A 22,007-nucleotide genomic window follows, 5' to 3' on the forward strand; every position below is an offset into this window, starting at 1 on the left:
AGGATTTTCCCGGGGCCAGAAAATGCAGGGTTGGCCTTGGTCAGGGACTGCCCTGGCGCCAGGAAAACCCGGAAAATTGGGCCTAAAAATGGCCTAACCAATGGAAATATTTGCAAATACGCCAAATAACCGGGCCCTCAATTTGGCCTGTATTTGACCTCAAAAATGGCTTATTTATTTGCAAATACGGATTTCCTTATTTAATTGAATTGAATATATTTGGATTGGTGCCAGCGCTGAACTCTGGTAGCAAGATGGACGAGATTTATGGCTAGGCTGGGTGGCACCTCGCTGGTGGTGATGGCGAGGCCATCATGCCAGTTTCGCCGTCGGATTTGGCCGCCCCGTCCGCTTGTTTCTGCTGCCGCGGTTTCATCGCCGTCGGTGGTGTAGAGGTATCTACCTGCGATATGTACATGGTCTCGTTCCAACCTCGGCGGTACTCGGACGCCATGAGTTGGTCGAACGCCTCCATGTGCCCGGCCATGACTGCGAAACCAAGTGGCGTTGTCGCTTCTTTGTGGACGTACAGATCTCCGAGACTTGGCGGGTCAGGGAACATCTCGAGCACACTCTGCAGGATGGATGCGGAGATCTGGCCATGACTACTCCCTTGTCCACTCATATTGGCCACGAGCGTGTGAATGACCGATATCCCTATCCCGTTAAATGACCTAATAGCGAGAGGTGAGAGCCGTATCATGCTGTCTTTGCGGTTGTGGAGGGCAGCCAGGTACTTGACCCCTCGGAGGTTTGCTGGCTTGTGCTGTTCCGTCATAAGACCTAGCAACGAGCTCAAATCACTCGCGCCGCCGGCTCGGGAATGAAGGCAGTTCAAACTCTGCCCAGCCCCTCTTGAGATAAGAAGATCGGCGAGGTCATAGTAACCGCTGCCGATAGCCCAGGCCAGCGGTGACGGCTGGTCGACAGGATCAACGGGGCCATCGGTCTTATCCAGGAGATACTCGGCAATGACGGAAGAGTCCGAGGGTGTCCATCGAGGGCGCGAGGCCAAGGCACCAAGAAGAGAAGAGGCGTGATCGGGGACAGACAAAGGCGAGCCTCGGCTAGTAAGCAATTGGAAGATGTCGAAGTATTCTCGAGCACGGCGACCTCGATAGGCCGGCAGCCTGGGGAACCCTCGACAGGATGGCCCAGGTCAAGAAGAATCTCGACAATCTCGACATTTCCCAGGCGTATTTCCTCGCACATCTGACGTCCCGGAGGATGCCGCTGTTGACCAGCGAGCGCCGGAGAAGTCTTCGACAGCCTCTGGCTGCGAGCGCTCAATATGGCCATGGTCCTCCTCAGCCAGTCCTTGTAGTGAGCTCCGCACCGGACGACCCTACTTTGCATTGAAAGAACGTCAAACTCGGCCAGCTTCTCCATGCGTGCCATCTCGAGCATGGCACACTCGTCCAGGACGTCTTGCTTGGGATTCGTGCGGTTGAGGGCATCCAGCAGCTCTCCAGGACGTCTTGCTTGGGATTCGTGCGGTCGAGGGCATCCAGCAGCTCCTCGAGGATATCTGGCAGCGTCAAGATCACCGCCAGCTCAATCGGAGACAGCCATATACCAATCTCTGGCCTCTTCTCCAGAGGATTCGTCCCGTGCTTTAGGAGAACCCGCACCGCTGGCAGACTTTGCATGAAAACCGCCCTTCCCAAGGGCGTCACCTTCAGCCCCAGAGTCTCGTCCCAGTCCGCAACATATAAGCCCCTCTTTCGATCCGACGACTTCTCCAAATCGGCGCCTGCGTGCACGAGTCTCGACACGACCTCTTCCATCTCGCCTTCCGAGCTAAAGGAGCTGATGCAGTGCAACGGCGGGTCCCCGGTATACTCGTGGCCGTCCGGATCTGCGCCCTTCTCGAGACAGTACAGGACGCAGTCTAGCCATGCCGAGCGGCAGGCACACACAAGAGGCGTGTCCCGGGTTCGCTGCGCCTGCAGGTTGAGGTCACACGTGTACATCTCATACAGGTGCTTCAGCATTTCAAGCCGCCCGAGAGAGGCAGCCATGTGCAAGAGTCCGTGGCCCCACTTGTTGACGTATATGCGGTCGAAGCGATTTTGCCCCTCGCCTCTGAGGCTGATCGCTGGGTCGTCGGGCGATCTTTCTGCGGGAGCGTTTATCCAGAGACACGAGCCATAGCTGGGCCCAAGGATCTGTTCGATTTTAGCCTCGAGGAGCTCCGGGTCCTCCATGTGTTTAACGGACCAGTTGCCGAGCAGCTGCGGTGCACGGAAAAAGAGCATCCCTGTAGAGCTGGTCCCCATTCGGTAGCTGGCTATGGCGTTTCTGGAGAGTCTGTTCCATTCGGATTTGGCGGCGTCGTCAGCATTACTAGTCTCGATAAGACTCTTGGCCTCGTCGATGCAGTGTCGAAACCCGCGTTCAATCCCCCAGCGGAGATAGCGCTTGAACCGTATCTCTTCAGGGTCGGGATTTTGAACAGTAAACGCCTCGTGGACCCTGCACACCTAGGCGTGGGACAAGATGTCCGTGGTGGCAGACAGACTATGGCGATGGCTGTACTCTGCTGCTCTGTGAAGCCAGTAGCACGCCTTTTGCGGGGATATAGGCACGCCAAAGCCGCATAAGTACGACCGAAACAGAAAGTACGATGCCTGTGACGGGACGAAGCTGGAGCCAGAGCCCTGCGGAGGGCCATCAAACTTTGCGGCGGCTTCGAGCTCGTCGACCACTTGTTTCTGCTGGCCCTAGTCCAAAAAGCGCCTGAAGGAATGCGGCTTGAACGAGAAATACATGGCGGGCGGATGTGGAAGATCGGGACGAAATCCGGGGAGGTTGATCTGGGCATCATAGTCGTCCCCCATGCTCCCAATCACAAAGCCTGTCTTGTCGAGGGCTATTCTCTGCTGGCCCGGCGGTCCCCTTTCGTGCTCCGCGTCGTCCAAGATGGCGGCATTGGCTTTGTCCTTGATGTCGGCATACAGATGGGCCTGGACAGCGTCCAGACCTCGCATGCGCGCTAGAGCGCGGTCGAGGGCCCTGTGTGCCGGATTTCCGCGCAAATTGTATCTCAGTGCCGCCGTGGCAAGAGAGAAACTGTGACCCGGGAGGTGGTTGGAAAAGAAATAAGCAGCCAGATTGTGGGTGGCAGCATCAAGAAGCCCATCGGATATCTTCAGCCACCTCATCTTTTCTCAGTGTTGCTCGGTCAGAACCGCCCCTTCCTCCCATCCGATCGTCTTGAAATGAATCTCAGATGGGATATCCTTGCAATCAATCACGCATCTCCAAATCAACATGCCGTAAGAGAATGCGTCCGTCTTCTTGGCGCCGTCTGCCGACAGCTTGTCGCCGATTTCTGGAGCCTCGTAGGGGAAGGTGTGCATGCGGACACGATGAGTGCCGGTTCCATCGCGGCTCATGTCCATGACGGTTCCACCAAAGTCGGCCAGCTTGGCGGTGAACGGCTGGTTCGACGGCTCGGCGTATCGATTGGCGAAGACGAGCACGTTCTCGTGCTTCAGATCCCCGTGGACCATGCCACAGGCGTGGATGATGGACAAGCCACGTCCGACATCGTAGCACAGCTTCTGCTTGATGCTGAATGGAAGAGGTCGGAGGTCCTTCTGGATCTTGTCAAGTGTTCCGAAAGCCGCGAACTCCTGGACCAGGGCAGGGAATGGGGAGCCAGTGTCGGTTGACGAGTCCCACCGGATGTCGAGGAGCCGTACGATGTTGGGATGGTAGTGGATCGGCTTGTGCATCAAGGCTCGAATCTCGAGCAGGACGTCTTGCCATTGGCCTTGTCTGTCTTGGTCATCTCTTACCGTCTTGATGACGACGGTTTTGCCCGGGCCGTCAGACGCTTCGAGGATCACACGATGGACAATAAATGACAAGCCCGCGCCAATCCTGGTCTTCTCCACGATACGTCCATGGTGCTGTGGGTTGGAGAATGTGGACTGCCGGCCATTATATCGGCGAAGGCCTTCCCCCAGAAACGATGCATGGCAGAGCAAAGCTGCGAGACCATCTGTCAACTGAACGGCAGGGGCGGCAGATGAAAGAGTCGGGGCGACGACGGCTTTGCTCTCGGCCGTTACTGTAGAGTCCGCGGTGGCCGAGGTTTGATCCTCCGCGGCGAACGCTGAGGGATAAACGAGACTAGACATTGTCCACCAGGGCTCAGAGAGAAAAAGAGGGTGGCGGGGTGGTGAGGGACGAGAAGGCTGGGAATCTCTATGTGTCTTGTCGGGCTCCGAAGTTATGTGATGAGCTGCTCCTGCTCAGAGGGCTCTACTTCATGGTCCTCCCACCGCTCTCTCTCGTGCTTCAGCCCCCATTACCCCTCCTCAACAGAGACTGCCAAGCACACCACCGACAGCTCATCGAGGCGCGCTTGCAATAGAGCCCGGCACGTACATCGCCGTCATCACGCTTTCCTACGCGTCAGCTTGTACAGCAGTCAAGACATTCAGAAAGGGCCTCAACTATGGCAAAGATGCCAAGAGGCTGGTCTTGGCGCTCGAATTCGAGAGGTTTCGGCTCCAGCTCTGGGGAGAAAACTCGGGCTTGACGCCGCGAGATGGCGAGAAACCCACTCTCCCTGGAAGATTGCATCAACATGATCGTCGTTGGAAGCGCCATAGACGATGCATCACTGCAGCTCATCCGTGCCGCTGTCCGGTCAGACCCCGACACATCGAGTCTGCGTTCTGGCATCGAGCGCAGGGCCCTCCTCGGCGAACAGTCTTCCTCCGAAGTGACAGCAGCCATGATGCACGTCGAGCCGCTTTCGCTCTCCATGTTCGACCTGCCCGACGACTTTCCCACCGCGGCTCGCTTTCTCGCACAGAAGACAACCCAACCGGATGACGGGAGTGATAGCATACCTCTCCTGGACTGGTATCTGTTCGAGCGCAAAGACTTTGACCCCAACATCAGCCCCGAGGACAAACAGAAGCTCTCCAGCCGCATGCAGCGGCTGGTGATGCTGCTGCGCAAGCCGCGGTCCCCAGCCTTCATGACACCGCAAGCCGGAGGCTACATCCACGATGCTTCGTCGTCGTGCTGGTGGCTCGTCCTCCATTTTCCACTCGAGCTGCGCCTCTCCCTGCACTACCAGCTCCCTTCGTCGACACACCTGACTCCGGTGTCGCTACTGTCCCTCGTACGGTCCAAGACAGCCCCCAAACCGCGGCTCGAGGCGCGGATCGCACTTGCAAGCGCCATCTGCACGACCTTCTCGGAGCTCTACACCAGCGGGTGGCTGCACAAGGGGGTGCGAAGCGACAACATCCTGTTCCGCACGTCGTCGCTCGACCCTCTCCTCCCCAGCACCACCGGGGGAAACCAATCACCGCTGCCGCGACAAGACTCTCCTTCACACATGGCCACGCTACTGCAGTCGTTCCTTGTGGCAGGTTTCGACTACTCGCGCCAGGAGAGCGAGGGCGCCACCATCGACAAGGCCAAGACGTCAGGCAACGTGGCCGTGGCGATGTACCGCCACCCAAATTACCAAGGCGACGCAGCCCAGGGGTACAATGTGCAGCACGACATGTACTCTCTGGGGTTGGTGCTCGTCGAGATTGCACTGTGGATGCTGATTTCGTCGTTTCTAGACGCAAAGCCGGCTGCGGCGGCGGCGGCGGCGGCCGGCATATGCAGTAGCTGCAGGAAGAAGAGGGGACGACGGGGTTCGACATCAGCGAGGGCTGGCGGTCAGGCGGACGGCTCTGCGTCTTCTGCTGTTATTCTGTCGTCTGATATGAAACTATTCCACGAGCCGCATGCTGTCGAGCTCAGACGTCGGGTACTATCCAGGGCGGACTCGGAACTGGGGTTTCGCGTTGGGTCCAAGTATTATGGTGCTGTCAAGTTTTGCCTCGAGATGGATGACGGACGGCTAGGAGCAGCTGGGGCCGCGGCGGAGGAGGACGGCCTGGCAATTCCCTTTCACCCGGCCATGGAGTTTTACAACAACGTCGTAGTTCCGTTGGCGTCGGCAAGTCATGGGAGCCTGTGAAGCCATCAGGCAGTGTGATCTGGGGGAATGGGCTGCTCTGTTGGCTTTTAATGTCGCTGAAAAATCTGTTGGCTTTACTGTCGCTGAAAAATCTGTTGGCTTTACTGCCGCTGAATAACTATGTGAACGCTGAGGTAACCCAGGTACCCAACCTGGAATGTCACTCAGACAACTGTAACCACACGCCGCTCCCACGTCTGCAACCCAACTTCGTCCTCGGGCTTCAGGGCCGCGTCGTGCGTCTTCCCGACGGCAACTTTCAGCATCGCAACCCCGATCCTCCTGTACACCGACCCCGTGCCATCTACCGCTTCGAGAAGCAATCCGCAGTACTTCCGCACGAGCCTCGAGATACTGAGCTCTTCCCTCCTGAAATGCCACTGCCAAATGCCCAGGTGCAGAAGAAGCAAGCGACCCGAGGAGGGGCTCGATGTGTCGAGAAAGGAAACGCAGGTTCGCGTTTCATTATTCGGAGGCTCCCCCATGGACTCGGCTAGAACGTGGTAGTTCCTGGCCAAGACTGACGTGCCCTCGATGGCGTGCCCTTCGATAGCCAATCTAGGCTCTTCCTCGACAACTCTCGCCATGCTGCCGGTGCCAACCATCTTGGGCATGATGCCGTTGCTGTCAATAACCACCTCGCACTGAACTCCACCGATCAGGGACGCCCAACTCCATGACGGTGCCGAGCAGGCGTCCGACTGCGGACGCAACGTCGACCTGGCAGGATCGATGCTCCTCCAAACAAAGCCTTCAAGTAAGTGGCGCCGGAAGAGTCCGGCAAGATACCTGTCGCCTAGCCGCGCCTGAAAAACCGACGCCACACCGGCCAGGGCTGGAAACACATCCGACGGCACCGTCAGAGCTCGGGAAGAGTAGTTCTCGACCACTCTGAGCCACAGGCTGTGCATCTCGTCTCGGGCCGCCGCGTCCGCCGCCGTCCCGGCCGGCCAGTGCAGCACCGAAGGCAGCATCATCTTGTACGAATACACATGTGGGGCCTGCAACGCTGTCATCTTATTATCGGGCAGCGCCAGCGCGTCGATGCGGCCCTCGGCGTAGGTGGCGTGCGTGCACTCCCAGAACAGCTGCTGGCTGGCGAAGTGCAGGGTGCGCGGCGACAGCAGCGACTCCTGCAGGACCCAGCCGCGCGACGCGAGCGTGTTGTGCTGCCGACCCGTGATGTACTCGAGGTAGTTGTCCCAGCGCCCGGCGCGCAGGTAGAGCCACTCGCCGCCGATGCCGAGCCTCTTGCTGTTGAACGGCAGCCGGACAGCGGCCAGCGCGGGCGTGGTGCTGCTGCCTCGCTTGCCAAAGATGCCGTCGCGGCACCCCCGCCCAGAGCTCGCGCTGATGTTGAGCACCCCGTGCCGGTACACGTCGCCCATACGCGCCGCTTCGCGCTCCCAGTCTTGTCGAGAATCTTGCACGATGCTGTCGACCAGTCAGCCAGCCAGCCAGTCAGTCAGTCAGTCAGTCAGTCAGTCAGTCAGTCAGTCAGTCAGTCTGCCGGTCAGTTTACTATCGGCAACTTGGTGCAGGATGGACAGTCGGAGATGTTCGAAAGGGAAAGTAGGCAGGCCAAGTAAATACCAGATCGAGTCAATCCACAAATGCCGATACCCAAGGCGCCGGGTGATCGATACGGCATCGCGGAACGTGAGTGGGAGGAGCGGCATCGGGATGCCGGAAGCAGTCCACTCAGCCAACGTGTCGTGCGTGAGCATCAGCGGGGAAGAACCGCCCCAGCAGTGAGTGAGAGTGAGCCAAGGCAGACGCTGTGGCCAGCCGTTCCGAGTCACGGGGCCATCCGTGTCGTGGACCGCCAGGCGAGGATCTTCCGAGCCATCGGCGGCTCCCACGTCGATAGTGCGAGTGGGCATGAAGGACGATGACGTCTCAGACTCTAGCTCGTTCTGCTCAAGACACTCGTCGAGCCACATCCCAGCCAGCCGGAAGCACTCGTCCGAGTTCGAAAAGGGGCTGACCGGCCGCCCCATGATGCCCAAGCTGTGACCACATCGCGTCGGGTCGCTGTCCGTGTTGTCAGTTGGGATCCGCTCAACCAGGCCGGGTAGGGGGTAGGGGGTAGGGGGCAAGGGCAGTGCAGGGGGCAAGGGCAGTGCAGAGAGCAAGAGCAGTGCAGAGAGCAAGAGCAGTGCAGAGAGCAAGAGCAGTGCAGAGAGCAAGAGCAGTGCAGAGAGCAAGAGCAGTGCAGGGGGCAAGGGCGGCGCATTAGCTAATTACATCTTATTGGTATCGCACTCCGCCTTCGTCCGGTTCACGAAAACGCCGTACATGCCCAGGAGCGTCGTCTGCGCCCCCCTGTCGGTGACGAAGACGATGAGGGTGGAGCGGTCATGCTCGATCCCGATCCCGTCGCTCGAGGGGACCAGACGGAAACACATCTGCTCGCCATGCCAGCCAGCATCTCCACGGCCGGCGATCTCCATGATCTGCGAGTCGTCTTTGAGGGTCTCCCACAGCCCCGCGCAAAACGCACAGTCGCTGCATTCTGCCAGGGCGGAAAGGGATGCGTGGTGCGCGTAGCCCGACGGCTTCCACTCGTAGATGAGCTGGTCGAAATCGACATCTCGACATACGTCGCATAGCATGGCTGGAGTGAAACGGCACGAGCCGTCAAGGTTCGGCACTGAGGTTGCGGAATAGAGAAGAACAACAAAACAATGTGACGGGATAAGCGAGAGTCGCCGGGATAAGCGAGAGTCGCCGGGATAAGCGAGAGTCGCTGGGTAAGCGAGAGACGAGACGAGACAAAGGGTGGCGGCATGGCAGCCTAACCGTCTCACCCCGCCGTCGTGGAGCACATCAAGCTGCTGGTGGGGAAATTCTGGCCAAGGCATGTTCATACAGACCCGGTCGCCTATTGGTGCCGGACAAGTGCATTGCTGCAGTATCACCCCGTCATCGCCTCGAGGTCGTCATCGCCTCGATGCCGTCATCGCCTCGAGGCCCGTCATCGCCTCGAGGAGGGAGTCGAGAGCCCCTGTCAAACAAATCACGCGCCGTCCATCATGGCGGCCATCCAGACCAGCGACCCAAACTCATCGATAGTCTCGCACCAGTGTTCCAGATCCCTGAAGGTGCCCTCACGTCCAGCCGCGTCAGATGCCGACTCACACGTGGCAATGGTTCCGCTCCTCTCCTGGCGCAGCCGCCACAGATCCTGCATGACGAGGCATGTCCCCGGCTGTCGGCGCGCGGAGGAGGAATAGCTGCTGCTCATGGAGTTGTGCTTCTGGTACCTGGCCGTCCACGTCACGTTGTCCACGGGCTCCCACAGGTAGCGCGGCGAAGGCAGCGGCACGTAGCAGTGGCCCGCGCAAAAGTCGCGGCCCGACGACGAGAAGATGACGTCAAAGACGCGCTCGATTCCGTATAAGAGACAGATAGTCCTGCAGCGGTCTTTAGTCGGAGCGGTTCATCTAGGGACCATGGGCAGCGCGTCTCGTCTCTCACCTTCGCGCCGACTCCCGCGTCACCCACTCGCGCCGGCTTAGCACACCGTCGGCGATGCCTTGGTAGCCGTTGAGCAGGTGCAGCCGTGTTCCGATTTCCTGTTCAACTACCGTGAGCAACTGGTGGACAAACCACCGTGAGCAACTGGTAGACAATGCCGTTCCGCCTTAGTGATACAATCTCGAGAAGAAGAGGCACACCCACACTTGTTGTCGTGACCAGAGAGCGCGCATCGTTCTTCTGGATCGTCTGCAGGTCCAGAGCCTGTATCAAGATGTACATGACTGTCGCCTGAATCGCCTCGACCAGCTCCTGAACGTCGAGCGAAGGTGTCTGTACAAGCGTTAGATCGAGATCTCTGTACATAGGGGAGGTGGAGTGAGAATGAGGACGAGAGCAACGTACTCTGCAGCGGATTTGCCGCTGGTGGTCGAATATCGTCTTCCACACAAAGTCGCTGCTCGCCGCCGTTCGGGTGAAGAACATGTGCAGCAGGCTGGTGCACGTGGCGAGCGTCTCGGGTAGGCAGGTGTGGTTCCCGCTGCCGCGAGACGTGCATTCCGTCGCCGACCTCCCGTCGAGGACGCACTGCGGGTGGATGAACGGTGGCAGCCGCCCGCTGCCGTCCGTCATCATCTGCGGGTATGCCATCATCTGGCCGAAGAGCACCTTAGACGACAGATACGTCTCTAGCTTGGCGATCTTGCGCTGCGACAAGGTCCCGGGATTCTGGAAGACAGACAACGTACTACCTAGCGGCTGGACAGACGACGTACCTAGCGGCTGGACAGACAACGTACCTAGCGGCTGGGGCGCGTTGTCGCTTGTCGGAGGAGGCAGCGCCATGCTGCTGCTTTCCCACTGGTCCAGATAGCCGACTGTGCCGGTGGTGTTCACCTCGCAGCTCGTGGCCGATGCCGGGAGGGAATCAGCCGCGACGGTGTTAGGCAAGTCCCCAGCGTTCAGGTCCTCAAACACGTCATTCCCAAGCGGGAGATGCCAGGGTCCGGGCAGGAGATGCCAGGGCCCGTGCGAGGGAACCTGGCGAGCATCGGCGTCGTTCTCATGGCCCTGCCCTGCTCGCGGCGAAAGGGGCGCCGCAGAGCGAGCAATCTTCCGGTAGGGTCCGTGGCCTTGGCCCAGCGCTGGCGCCGGCGCTGGCACTCTCTCGTATGCACAGCGGAGATGTCGCTGGACACATCGCGCGCAGGGTAGGTCCAAGCTGCAGCGCGTCTTGGATCCCCGACATGACGAGCAAGCCTTCTTCCGAGAAATGGGCATCCTGCACGGATTACTGGTCAATAGTCATCGGCGAGGGTGTTGCTGAACTGCAGCCGCGCAGCGTGTCTTGCAATGGTGGCATCGAGGAGCGGAGACGCGGGACGAGCTCAGTGTTGCTAGCTCCCCCAGCTGCTTGCCGTGTTGCCGTTAACGCCGGAGCGCGGAGTCGCGACCAATCACGGAGCCCGGAGTCTGCTGCGAATCACGGCCTTCGTCCTTCGGAGTTCAAGTGGATCCGCATACGCTGGCGCCGAATTTACGTCGGGGTTGGAATGGGTCCCATGTCGAGCTATACGACAGCTTTCGGGTGCTAATCGCCAAATAACTGTCCTGATGTTACTAAATGTCTGTGATGAGCTGACTAGGCAATGGTGGCTGGCTCCCTTTTATAAATAATTGACAATCCCCGATCAACAATCCCCAATCTACAATCCCCAATCTACAGTCCCCAATCAACAATCCCCAATCAACAATCCCCGATCAACAAAGCCATATTTCCTTCTCAAACTCATCGCAGATATATCGATAAACAACAGCCCCCCCTTTCATTCACATCGCAGATATATCGATAAATAACAACCCCCCCTTTCATTCACACAGCTAAAAGTTTGTCTTTCTCGGCCATAGTTCTCTGTCACCATGGCTCCCCCCATCAAGGTTGGCATCGTTGGGCTCACTGGTCGGTCTGGCGTCTTTGAGCCTGGCCAGTGGGCAGTCAACGCCCACCTCCCGCCCCTCGTCGCCTCTCCGTCGTACGAGATCGTTGCACTCGCCAACTCGTCCGTCGAGTCGGCTCGCAAGTCCATTGCCTTCCACAAGCTGCCTCCCACGACGGCAGCGTATGGCAGCGGCGAAGATCTGGCCAAAGACCCAAACGTCGACTTGGTCGTCGTGAGCATCCGCGCGCAGAAGCATTTCAGCCCCGCCAAGGCAGCCATTGAGCATGGAAAGGACGTCTTTGTCGAGTGGCCCGTCGGTTGCAGCCTCGCCGAGACCGAAGAGCTGGCCAGGCTGGCCGAGCAGGCCGGCGTTGAGACGGCTGTCGGTCTGCAGGCGCGGTCGGGCAAGGTTGTCGCTGCCGTCAAGAAGATCCTGGCCGACGGCACCATCGGCAAGGTCGTCAGCTCCCACGCGCTGGGGAATGCCAGCTTGGTCCCCGTCGACACGTGGTGGGCGGGCATGGAATACTACCTGGACATGAGCAGCGGAGCAAACGAGTTCCACATCTACTTTGGCCATTGTAAGCCGCTCTCCCTGCCCTCTTCCTTGCCCCCATGTCAAGGCCATGGCAGCTACGGAAGCGCCAGAAGCCCAGTGCGAGATGTGCCGAGTGCGAGATGTGCCGACTGCGAGATGTGCCCAGTACGAGATGTGCCCAGTACGAGATGTGCCCAGTACGAGATGTGCCCAGTGCGACATGTGCTCAGTGCGACATGTGCCCAGTGCGAATGTGCACCCAACTGACTCTCTTCCAACAAAAAACAGTCCTCGACTCGTTCATCGACATCCTCGGCGACTTTGACACGCTCCAGTCGACCCTCACGACGCAGTGGCCCACCGTCCCCATCGTCGATAAAGCCGGCAAGATAGTAAACCCCGCCTACCCAAGGACCGTGCCGGACCACACCATGGTGCAGGGCCGGCTAGCCAGTGGGGCCGCAGCCTCGCTCAGCTTCCGACACACCAAGTCGTCAGGCGACGGCACGGGCATCCGGTGGATCATCGCGGGCACTGAGGGCGAGATAGCCGTGACGCTCCCCGAGTCGCTGGCCGACATCTCGGCGCAGTGGCAGACGTCGTACCCGCGCGCCAAGGTCCACGTCCGGGTCGGCCGGGACGAGCCCGTCGAGGTCGACCTCGACGCCGGCTTCGCCGCCCACGACCCAGCCGTCCTGGCCCTCGACCACACACCCCTGAACACGGGTCTGGTCTACGACGCGTTCGCGCACAGCGACAGGAGCCGCTACGCCGACTTTGCCAGCGCGCTCAGGACGCGCCGTCTGCTGGAGCGCATCGCCAAGGCCGGGGGTTATCCGTGAAGAATTGGATCGGAGTGATGTTGAGTTGTTGATGTGGTTTTGGCCAGTGGATATCAGCTGAATGCAAGACATGAAGCTCCTTGGTTTTTGTGGTTGGTGTTATCCTGGGTCTTGAACCAAACTCTCTTCCCCTGAGCCTACTTTGACGGTTATACGTGTCCCTTATTGAGTGAAAACAGAGACAAAGGCGGACCAGATCTTGGAAAGGCTGACATCTTTCTTGCCCTTGGAATTTGTCAAAATGGTGCCCAAGAATCTTGTTGTTTAATTAGTTTTCTGCAGCATCTTTTTTCTGCAGCATCTTTTTTCTGCAGCATCTTTTTTCTGCAGCATCTTTTCACGCAAAAGCATATATCAGCAACATCGCCGCATTCGCATTGCCCACAAAGCACACAGTTGGCATCCCCCCCGTGCAAGTCTTCTCAATGCCAAATCTGACAACACTGGCATGGCCATGATATCCAGGGAGACAGGCAGGAGGCGTTAGACCTCTGCCTACGAAAAATAACCGCCGTCTTCCTCAAACGGTATCCTCCCCATTCCTTCGGCTTGCGCGGGGAGGCTCGGTTCGGCTGCCACGACCGTAAACGCGTATTCGATACGCAGCCGCCGCCGGTTGTGCCTCAATGCATATGCCCACGCCTCAAAGGAGATAGCCAAACAGTAGTACGGTCACACGACAACCCGAAATCTCCCGCTTTTTTCCCCGATGTACGCAGCAGTACGTCCCGCTCGCGTCGCGAAGATATATAGACGTAGCTTGGCGCGCCCTCTCTCCAACTCCGTCTGCATTTTCATCGTCAAATCGCCACAAAAACAAAAAAGATCAGCGCACGCAAAGATAAACAGTTTAGTCCCGCATACATACCGTCTAACACGCCGATATAGTCACAAAAAGAAAAAGAAAAAAGGGAAAAGAAAAAAAGGGAAAAGAAAAAGGGAAAAGAAAGCCATCCCTCATGGCAGCCCTAGCCAGCGCACTCGGCCTTGGCCTCGGAACCGGTGCCGGCACCGGCACCTCACTGCTCTCGACACCAGCACACAACCACGCAGCCGGCCTCCTCGGCTTCCACTTCGTCTGGGCGTACGTCGTCCTCGCGCCGCGGACACTGAAACAGATCCACGGGATCGACCACCAGGCGTCGCCGCGGTACGACATAACACTATACGGCGCGGGGGCCGTACAGGCGGGAACCCTCACACAGGCACAGCTCGAGATGATCCAGCGCTGCGACTCGGCGCACTACAACTCGGTCGAGAACTACGCGCTGCTAGTAGGCGCTTTAGGACTTGCCTCGCTCGCGCGCGTCGACGCGCGGGCCGTCAACCGTGCCGGGCTGGTGTACACGGCTGCGCGCGTGGCCTACGGGTTTGTCTACGTGCTTATCGACCACCCGCGCTGGTCGATCAGTCGTGGTGTGTTGTGGTGGATTGGTAACGGCAGCTGCTTGTTCCTGCTGTGGAAGGCGTCGGAGAAATTGGGCGTGGGCGGGTGAGTTTCCAAGGGGGAAAGGGGGATTGCCCCATGGGTGGGATGTTACAGCCGAGAGAGGCGTGCTGGGACTCTGGGAGCGAGCTCCGTGTGTAAGATATTATTCACTGCCGTGCTTATACTCAAATTCCGCTCCATGATGATCCAAGCGGGTTGAATCCCGATTGCTGTAATTACTGTACGTTATAGTTGGGTTGGAAAAGCGAAGCACGGCTCATTTACTGTTGGAATCACCAGGTACCGGTACTGGAAGCAACAGGGCAGCGTTGGCAATGGCTCAAACAACTCAATCTTGAGGCTATATTTGGTTGAATTGAGCCACCAAAAATGGATATGTGGCTGGGTTGAGGCTAGAATTGATTGATATGGTAACAATTGATGATATTTGACGGCATCTTTAGCTCCACCAAAAAAGATGTAAAAAGTTATCAAAGAGGTCTAAAATAGTAAAAAAAATGCCCTAAAGCCTAGAAAAGCTCGTCAACGTACCCGATCCTTCAAATACATGATGTTATTGAAGGTATCGTCTCCCATTCTATCTATGCGCCGAAGACCAGCTTATCGTTACTGAATGCCCTCTCCGGGTCCGCTGACACAAGTCAACTAGGCCAAAAGCGGAACACCCTGACTGCGGAATTTGCCGTAAGACACAAACCCATCACATCCTTCGCGCAGGTCACACCGCCCAATACGCACAACTGCTTCATTGAACGGTAGTAATTTGTGTTGAGGCTCTAGCTTACACGGGCGAAAAAGCGCCACCGGCATGTTCCGCAGCTAGGGTGTTCTGCTTTTAGCCCAGTTGACTTGGACCTCAACGCCGTCTTCCTCGACGTAAAACTTTCGGCATGCTCCCTTTGCAAATGGCCTGCCGCCGAGCTTGTGCTTACGGCCGTGAAGAACTTCTCGTAAAAGTGATATGTCTAGAATCGCTGTAGGAATGGAAGGTTCGGTAGAAAGGTCGGATTCGGTAGACAGGCCGGATTCGACTGTTTATTTACGTCGTGATGGTTGTATTGCAGCTTCAACGGTGCATTGCAGCGACCTGCGGCCTGCCTGGCAGTCAGAGATTTTCCCGGGCCCAGGAAAATACGGGGCTGGTCTTGGTCAAGGAGCGCCCTGGACCCAGGAAAATCCGAAAAATCCGCCCTAAAGATGGCCTGGCCAATGGGAAATAATTGACAACTCGCCAATTATTTTGGCCCTACTAGTTGGTTGAATTTGACCTCGAAATCGTGTAATTAATTGCTCTAAATGGCTATATTTGATCGATTGAATTGGAAAAATTTGAGTTGGTGCCGGCGCTGCAACAGGGCGTAACTACACGCCGAAAACCGGTGGTTCAAGTAATGGATTCGTTCATGTCTGTGTATCTCTATGACAGAGGGGAGAAGTCCTACGGCCACTTATATAGAATCTGTGGCCCTGTGCCACCACAGCCACCTTCGTGGATGGCCCTCCGTGGCTGACCAGCGCGTCATTCCAACATTTACATTGTAAATAAATGCCAAAACTAGAATTGACATACTCTACCGGCATTTCCCTCCTTTGATCTCGTGTTCCCATTTATTTATCCAACGCTCTAGGGATTAAGTATACTTAGACTTTCCTCGGCTTCCGCACGGCTAGCTCGAAACGAGGCAAAGCGGATCACGAAGACGGCGAGCTACAACGGCGGCAAGTTTCAAGCTAGGCCAATTATGTTCTAGGCGAAATCTGGAAACCCCTCCCTGTAAAGTTTCTGCATGATGCTGCACTGCATAAGTGCTTTGAGCTTAGCTCGTGTCCAGCCTTGCGAGAGCGGGTCTTGGTCTAGTACGGCACGGAGCAATCAAGGTGCTGTGTCTCGGGATCAAGGTGCCGTGTCTCGGGCTTTGTGCAGATTCACATCAAAAATAACACTCCAAGTAACAAGACTCCAGTTATGGCTCCAGTTATGACAAACACCGTGGTGGAATTACAAGGCTACATCCTAAGTGGCGACCCTCGAAACAGAACAAGAAACATGTCCACAGATATTACTGGAGCAACTTTTTCACAACATCCCAGCTCCGCACCATGCCCCAGAGACCACCCTGTCTACCCAACAACGAGCGCTGCCCGGTGTGGGCCGACGGACTAGCCCCGTGTTGCTTCTCTCTCTCAGGCAGTCACGTCGACGACCTTCTCCAAGACCTTTCCATCGGCCACGATGACCTTGTCGACCTGGAGCGACGCCTTGACCGGGTTGGGCTGCTGGTAGACCCACTCGAGCTGCTCGATGGTGCGGCCCTGCGACTCGACACTGATTACCGCCACGAGTTAGCACAATTTCACGGCAACAGGACTAGAGCGACGTCTAAACTTACCCAAACAGGTACCACAGGAGGGCCTCGACGACATCCCAGCCGACAAAGACGTAGATGTATTGGTAACCAATGTTGCCGAGAGCAATGGGTCCGGCGAACTGGTTGATGAAGCCGACAGCATTGACGAGGAAGCCCGAGAGAGCGAGGCCCTTGGCGCGCGTAGTCGTCTCAAGAGCCTCGGTGGGGATGGCTCCCTGCAGGGGCGTGTAGGTGAAGGAGAAGATGACGTTGAAGAGGAAGTACGAGGCCAGGGCACCCTGGCCGTACGAGATGTCGATGTTTGCGCCCTGGTTGGCAAGGGCAGCCGAGAGACCCGAGTTGGTGGCGAGCGTGGCCGAGCAGAGCAGCGTTCCAATAATGAGCACCTTGCGGCGGGGCATCCTGTCAGTGAAGGCAACAGCCGTCAGGGCGCCGACGGCCGACAGGACCTGGTTGAGAATGTTGTAGCCGAGCTGGGTCGGGACGCTCTTGACGCCGAGGTTCTCGAAAATGACCGTGTTGAAGTAGCCCAAGCCGTTTCCGGAGAACTGGCCGAAGATGGAAATCATGAGCACCTGGGCCATGCGCCAGCGGCCGCTGTGGGTGAGGAAGAGCGGGCGGTAGTCCCACCACACCTTGTCGATGCCGTCGAGCGCGATGCCCTCCCTCATCTCCTCGACCTGGAGCACGACTAGCTTCGCCTCGCGGTTGCCGTTGCCGTGGAACTTGGTCAGGAAGGCGATGGCCTCTTCCTCGCGTCCGTTGGCCATCAGGAAGCGCGGCGATTCGGGGAGGAAGAAGACGGAGCCCAAAACGATAAGGCAGGTAAAGGCCTGGAGGATCAACGGGATGCGCCACGAGTAGTCGTTGTCGATGTAGTTGGTGCCGAACGTGACGATGGCGGCCGGGATGGAACCACCAAACCATCCGCAGTTGTAGAAGCCCGTGCAGCGGCCACGCCAGTGCGGCGGCGCGATCTCGATGGCGTATGCCGGAGCAGCCACCGTCATGATGGAGATGCCGAAGCCGAGAATGAAGCGGCCGACGACGAACTGCGGGAGCGTGCCGGAGCTGGCGATGATGATGGAGCCGAGAATGATGACAATGGCACCGCAAAACATGCCCTTCCTGCGCCCGAAACGATCCGAGAGCACGGCGGCAAACGGAGCGCCGACCATGGAACCACTGAAGTTCGCGCGGTTAGCAAACGAGGGGCCACACACGACGGCGCCCGGGGACTCGGGGAGACCAACACAGTGTAGAGGGAGAAGATGACCGACACCTGAGTGCCCGTCTTGCCGGTCTGGAATACGTTTTGAAAGTGGTCCATGGCAATGATGGACGTCATCAGACTGCCGTCATAGCCGTTGGCGCAGGCGCAGCAAAAGGCAACGAAGATGCAGTCTTGGCGTCACTTGTCAGCTCGGGTTCCACCTTGTCTCGGGCATCACGTATGGCTGTGGGGGCACCAACAGTAGAGCAGGAGCGACTGCTTGCTCCAGGCTCTGATTTCCGACTCTTGGACGGCGGCGAAGAACTCGGCCTGGCGCGCTCAAGTGGTTAGCAAGATAGATTCGACCTTGGCCGGGGGCGGGGGCGAGGGCGAGGGCGAGGGCGAGGGCGAGGGCGAGTTGTCGAGGCTCACGTTATGGACTGTTTTCTCCTGGGCGCCTTCGACCTTGGCGGCCTCGCCATGGCCGGCCTTGACGATGGGGATGCGTTGGCGGACGCCGACAGGCTCGATGTCGTGAGAGGCGGCCGTCTTCTCGGCGCCGCTGCTGGCGGCATCGTGAGACCCGTGCGACGACATGGTGGACTCTTGTCGACTCGAGGCGAAGGGCTCGGACTCGGGCTCGTCGTCAGTGGCGGGTTAGTGAAGGGAGGATGTTGCGAGCACGACCACTTGGAGCACGTTCTGACATGTTTGGGCGCGGAAAGCATGCCATCTTTATCAGAAAGCGAAGCCAGGCGACGGTGCGTATCCATGGCCTAAATTGAAAGGGTCGCCATCTTTCCGCTTTCGGACCGGACGGGCCGCCTCCGAGGTGCCAAAATGGGCTGCCATCAGCGTGCCACACTTGACCGTGCCCGGTCCCGTCGCTCTGCCAGGCAGGCAGGCTCTGCATGGTTAGTACAGGTATGTACTTGATTAGAAGCGGCCATGGAAGTCTAGGTCCAAGTCCAGGTCGAGGTCCAGGATCGTCCCGCTCTTCCCCAGGCCGCCGTAGCGCGAGCATGGCTGACGGCTGACGGCTGACGGGGCGACAAGCAATCCAACTCGCCCAGAGTGAGGGGATTTTTTTCTGGGGAAATGCTGACGGCCCACCGGCTGCCCATGGGGTTTGGAGCCTCGCGCCCCCCGACCTGCGGATGTCGGGCCTCAGTTCCCGACAGGGGCCGCTGCCCTTTGCAGCGTAGCGCCCAAAATACACTGGGTTCACGGCTGCCCCCAGGCGACTTGGCGCCCTGAGGCCTGGACAATGCGCGATCGGTCGGCAACGTGCAACGGCCTCTGCAGACGGGGCCAGGGGTCGTATACCCGAGGCATTGGGACGAGACCCAGTGGCCTGTTCGGTGGAGCAACATCTGCAACTTCATATCATCCACGCCGTCCAGCCCTCGCTTGCATGCCGTCTCAATCACGAACCGCTGGCCGCCGCCGCCGCCGAGTCGAGTTCGCACGGCAAATTATAGTGCCCTCGCCTGTCTGGGTATCTGGGAGACGCCAGCCCGCCCGCCCAGGACATGCGACACTGTCATCTCTTGTTGCGGCCATGCGTGCAGCGTGCCCAGCAAAGCGCAGAGGCGGCTAGTTAAGGGCGGGACATTAATTAACCTTCGCTACCGCAGGGCGTCTTGGCCTCGCTGGCTTGGTTTCGCAAGGTACCTACGGAGGTACGGTAGCTTGGGATTAGTATATTTCACTTGGCGGCGCCACTTAGCGCGCGCGCCACCAATCGACGTGATCTGGCCAGGCGTGCTGCACTCGTGCGCTGGAACTAAGGTAGTGTAGTCCTTACCATCTTGGTACGCGGGCCGCCGTTGCTTGCTTGGGCCGGGGTAAAAGTTGTTTGGTGGCCGCTGCGCGATTAGGAAGTCTACGCCGCCTCCAAAAATCCGGGGCCCCTCGCTTGCCCATTCGTCGCGTCGGAAATGTTTGGCCCGGGTCCCGTCTGCTGTTCTGCGGAGAAGAGACGAGGTAGCACCGGTGTCCGGCAGTACTCCATCGGAGGAGGAGTCGCAGCCCACACCCCCTCAACCCATCCCTGCCACCTGTAATTGGCCTTGAATCTCTCTCGGCTCTGGACCAGGATTGATGCCCCGGGATCCCGCTAGCGGCTGACAGACTCGGTTCAGAAGGCTGTAGCTTCCCTTAGTTCTCGTTTGGCGGCGTGTGCCACGTGCACATGCGTCGAGGTAGCGTTTACGAGCGAGTCGACGTCGAGCTCTATCTCGAGCCACGGAGTCGAACGAAGGAGGCATTGCAGGCCCAGCTTAGCTAGACGCCGACGCCACCGACGCCACCAACGCCGCCGACACCGCCAACGCCGCCAACGCCGCCAACGCCGCCAAGCGATGCGGCTGCGTTTCGCGCTCTAATCGAGCCAAGTCAAAATTGAGGTGCTAGCTGTTTCGGGCGCGCCTGAACCCATCGTCGGTACTGTTTCCCGGTCCCAATCCTGGCCCGCGGCAGGAAGGACGGCCCGCACAGCGACCAAGGGCTTGTCTCTTCTCCCAGCGCTGAGGGCAACATGTTTACGCAGCTTTTGACTTGTCACGCGACTCGCTGGCTTCGGGCTGGGTGGATGTTCGCGCTAGATTCCTGGTCTTGGCTTGCGGGGCTCGGCTACCTCTACGATGTCTTGGTATTGGTAGTGTCTAGCGTATTCGCCGTGGAGCCTGTTCTGTCTCCTCTCCTACTAAGCAAGACTCCGCTGTGGAGCGAATGACTCCCCAACATGTGCCATTTGGGATTCTCCTCCCACTGGCACCTGATTTCCGGGATTTGGCGACCCGTCTTTTGTTGTTGGTAATTAATGTGTGATTTTCCGTCGACATGGTGAAGCTCTGCAAGCTGTTCTGCAAGCTGCTCTGCAAGATGCTCTGCTCGTCGAGGTCCCGTTGGAACATGTGTCCGTTGTGTGATTCGTTTCTTGAGGTGCTTATCGGGTTCCCACTCTTCACCGCAGCGACACCGACGAACCTGCCACAAGTGATTGTGTCTGCCTCAGCAACATATGAGGCTAGAGGCTCTGCTCGCCGGCAGGCTCACGATGCAGATAGCCGCACCACGCCGAGCATATGTCCAAGACGCCGATCATGCCATATCGCTCAAGTTGGGCGCTGTTAGTAGCGGCGTGCCTGATCCGTTCGATGTCGGCGAATGGAAGGCCCGTTTCCTCGGCAGCCGGGATGCACTGCGCCGCGCAGTAGCCCTTGTCGCCCGAAACCTGTTTGGCGAGAACATTGTCTTTCGCTTGGTAATTGATAAGTTCCGTAGACTGAAATCGCCAGCTGCCTGGTCAACAAGCCAATCTTTCACAGTGCAAGAAGATAATTGTCTTTGGGGCTGTTCCAGGGGGTCAAACGAAGCTTGAATGGATCCATAGAGTGTAGGACGGCACCTAGCAGACAAACTCGTACCCTAAGATTTCAAATCCTGGCTACTGTGGAGGGTGACCCTTTCTTTTGCCTGAGCCTTCGAAGTCGCCGGCAGGCTCGTGATGCGGCTGGATTCAGAGCCGCCGTTAGTATGCCTGTGTGGGAATGACGGAAGGAGGAAATAAACTAGGCATCACGCACACTCCCGTCGTGCAGCCGCAGTGACGTTAGGCAGTCGCTATGCTCCTCAGGGCTGCAAGCGCGATCCATGCCGTAGTCGGTGGCACGCAGCGGAATGGTGCAGGAGTCGAGAAGGGGAGAGGAGAAATTAAAACTTGGATAAGGTAGCTACCGCATTTCAAGAGTACCGCATTTCAAGAGTGAATTCTTGTCTGTTCCAGGCAACAGCTGCTGCATTGTCGGCAGACTCCGACAAGCCCAAAGATGGTTTCGTTGTTTGCCGACAAATCTTTCGTGCTGTTCCGAGAAGGCTAAAGAATATGCTCAGTCAAAACCGTACCTGCACTTACCTGGGCCTGTTTGCTAGTCGGGCGAAATTGTTGCCAAAACTGATGCACCTCGGGTTATCAAGGTAGAAAGTGGGTCCAGGGCCGAAAGACGAAAAGACGGAAGGCGCGAGTGATAGCATTCCCGTTGCGTCTGGGCTGCCTAGACTAAGATTTGCTTTTTGTCCCATTGCTCCCCCTCGGTGTAGACAATTCGCTGATCCAAATCTTTGCTATTTCAGGCCGTAAGGATTTCTTCGAGGGTTGGATTATGGT

At 58.0% G+C, this 22,007-nt stretch overlaps 9 protein-coding genes across 9 annotated transcripts; 4 read left to right on the forward strand and 5 right to left on the reverse strand.

Annotated features, from left to right (window-relative positions):
• Nucleotides 1–221: 221 nt before the first annotated feature.
• Nucleotides 222–4,209, reverse strand: B0T26DRAFT_798427 (uncharacterized protein). Its single transcript, XM_060446947.1, has 6 exons — nt 3,274–4,209; nt 2,770–3,072; nt 2,522–2,567; nt 1,476–2,483; nt 1,021–1,431; nt 222–964 (listed from the first exon to the last, which is right to left on the reverse strand). Exons 1-6 carry the CDS (start codon nt 4,146–4,148, stop codon nt 272–274), a joined length of 3,336 nt encoding a protein of 1,111 aa, XP_060303508.1. The 5' UTR covers nt 4,149–4,209; the 3' UTR covers nt 222–271.
• Nucleotides 4,210–4,600: 391 nt separating this feature from the next.
• B0T26DRAFT_746510 (uncharacterized protein) lies at nt 4,601–6,004 on the forward strand (the record flags this gene model as incomplete). Its single annotated transcript, XM_060444701.1, has 1 exon — nt 4,601–6,004. One exon carries the CDS (start codon nt 4,601–4,603, stop codon nt 6,002–6,004), a length of 1,404 nt encoding a protein of 467 aa, XP_060303509.1.
• Nucleotides 6,005–6,654: 650 nt separating this feature from the next.
• Nucleotides 6,655–7,974, reverse strand: B0T26DRAFT_630143 (heterokaryon incompatibility protein-domain-containing protein; the record flags this gene model as incomplete). The annotated part of the gene is made up of 2 exons (XM_060436266.1): nt 6,655–7,438; nt 7,598–7,974. Coding segments are annotated over 2 exons (1,161 nt in total), but the record flags the coding sequence as incomplete, so codon positions are not given.
• A 935-nt stretch (nt 7,975–8,909) lies between these two features.
• On the reverse strand, nt 8,910–10,865 carry B0T26DRAFT_77565 (uncharacterized protein). Its single transcript, XM_060446601.1, has 4 exons — nt 9,890–10,865; nt 9,689–9,817; nt 9,485–9,582; nt 8,910–9,420 (listed from the first exon to the last, which is right to left on the reverse strand). Exons 1-4 carry the CDS (start codon nt 10,763–10,765, stop codon nt 9,024–9,026), a joined length of 1,500 nt encoding a protein of 499 aa, XP_060303511.1. The 5' UTR covers nt 10,766–10,865; the 3' UTR covers nt 8,910–9,023.
• Nucleotides 10,866–10,916: 51 nt separating this feature from the next.
• B0T26DRAFT_819882 (oxidoreductase) lies at nt 10,917–13,054 on the forward strand. The gene is made up of 2 exons (XM_060447395.1): nt 10,917–12,005; nt 12,251–13,054. Exons 1-2 carry the CDS (start codon nt 11,405–11,407, stop codon nt 12,802–12,804), a joined length of 1,155 nt encoding a protein of 384 aa, XP_060303512.1. The 5' UTR covers nt 10,917–11,404; the 3' UTR covers nt 12,805–13,054.
• A 709-nt stretch (nt 13,055–13,763) lies between these two features.
• Nucleotides 13,764–14,300, forward strand: B0T26DRAFT_635740 (uncharacterized protein; the record flags this gene model as incomplete). Its single annotated transcript, XM_060436755.1, has 1 exon — nt 13,764–14,300. The coding sequence occupies one exon, from the start codon at nt 13,764–13,766 to the stop codon at nt 14,298–14,300; it is 537 nt and encodes a 178-aa protein (XP_060303513.1).
• Nucleotides 14,301–16,438: 2,138 nt separating this feature from the next.
• Nucleotides 16,439–18,433, reverse strand: B0T26DRAFT_670904 (lactose permease; the record flags this gene model as incomplete). The annotated part of the gene is made up of 5 exons (XM_060439244.1): nt 16,439–16,580; nt 16,645–17,808; nt 17,847–18,027; nt 18,097–18,166; nt 18,203–18,433. 5 exons carry the CDS (start codon nt 18,431–18,433, stop codon nt 16,439–16,441), a joined length of 1,788 nt encoding a protein of 595 aa, XP_060303514.1.
• Nucleotides 18,434–19,233: 800 nt separating this feature from the next.
• On the forward strand, nt 19,234–19,738 carry B0T26DRAFT_689178 (uncharacterized protein). The gene is made up of 2 exons (XM_060441023.1): nt 19,234–19,510; nt 19,644–19,738. The coding sequence occupies exon 1, from the start codon at nt 19,251–19,253 to the stop codon at nt 19,434–19,436; it is 186 nt and encodes a 61-aa protein (XP_060303515.1). The 5' UTR covers nt 19,234–19,250; the 3' UTR covers nt 19,437–19,510; nt 19,644–19,738.
• Nucleotides 19,739–20,867: 1,129 nt separating this feature from the next.
• B0T26DRAFT_746516 (uncharacterized protein) lies at nt 20,868–21,495 on the reverse strand (the record flags this gene model as incomplete). Its single annotated transcript, XM_060444702.1, has 2 exons — nt 20,868–21,074; nt 21,427–21,495. The coding sequence occupies 2 exons, from the start codon at nt 21,493–21,495 to the stop codon at nt 20,868–20,870; spliced, it is 276 nt and encodes a 91-aa protein (XP_060303516.1).
• Nucleotides 21,496–22,007: the final 512 nt, after the last annotated feature.

Source organism: Lasiosphaeria miniovina (genome assembly GCF_030549165.1).
Source record: "Lasiosphaeria miniovina strain SMH2392-1A chromosome Unknown B0T26scaffold_1, whole genome shotgun sequence".
Lineage (NCBI taxonomy): Eukaryota > Fungi > Ascomycota > Sordariomycetes > Sordariales > Lasiosphaeriaceae > Lasiosphaeria > Lasiosphaeria miniovina.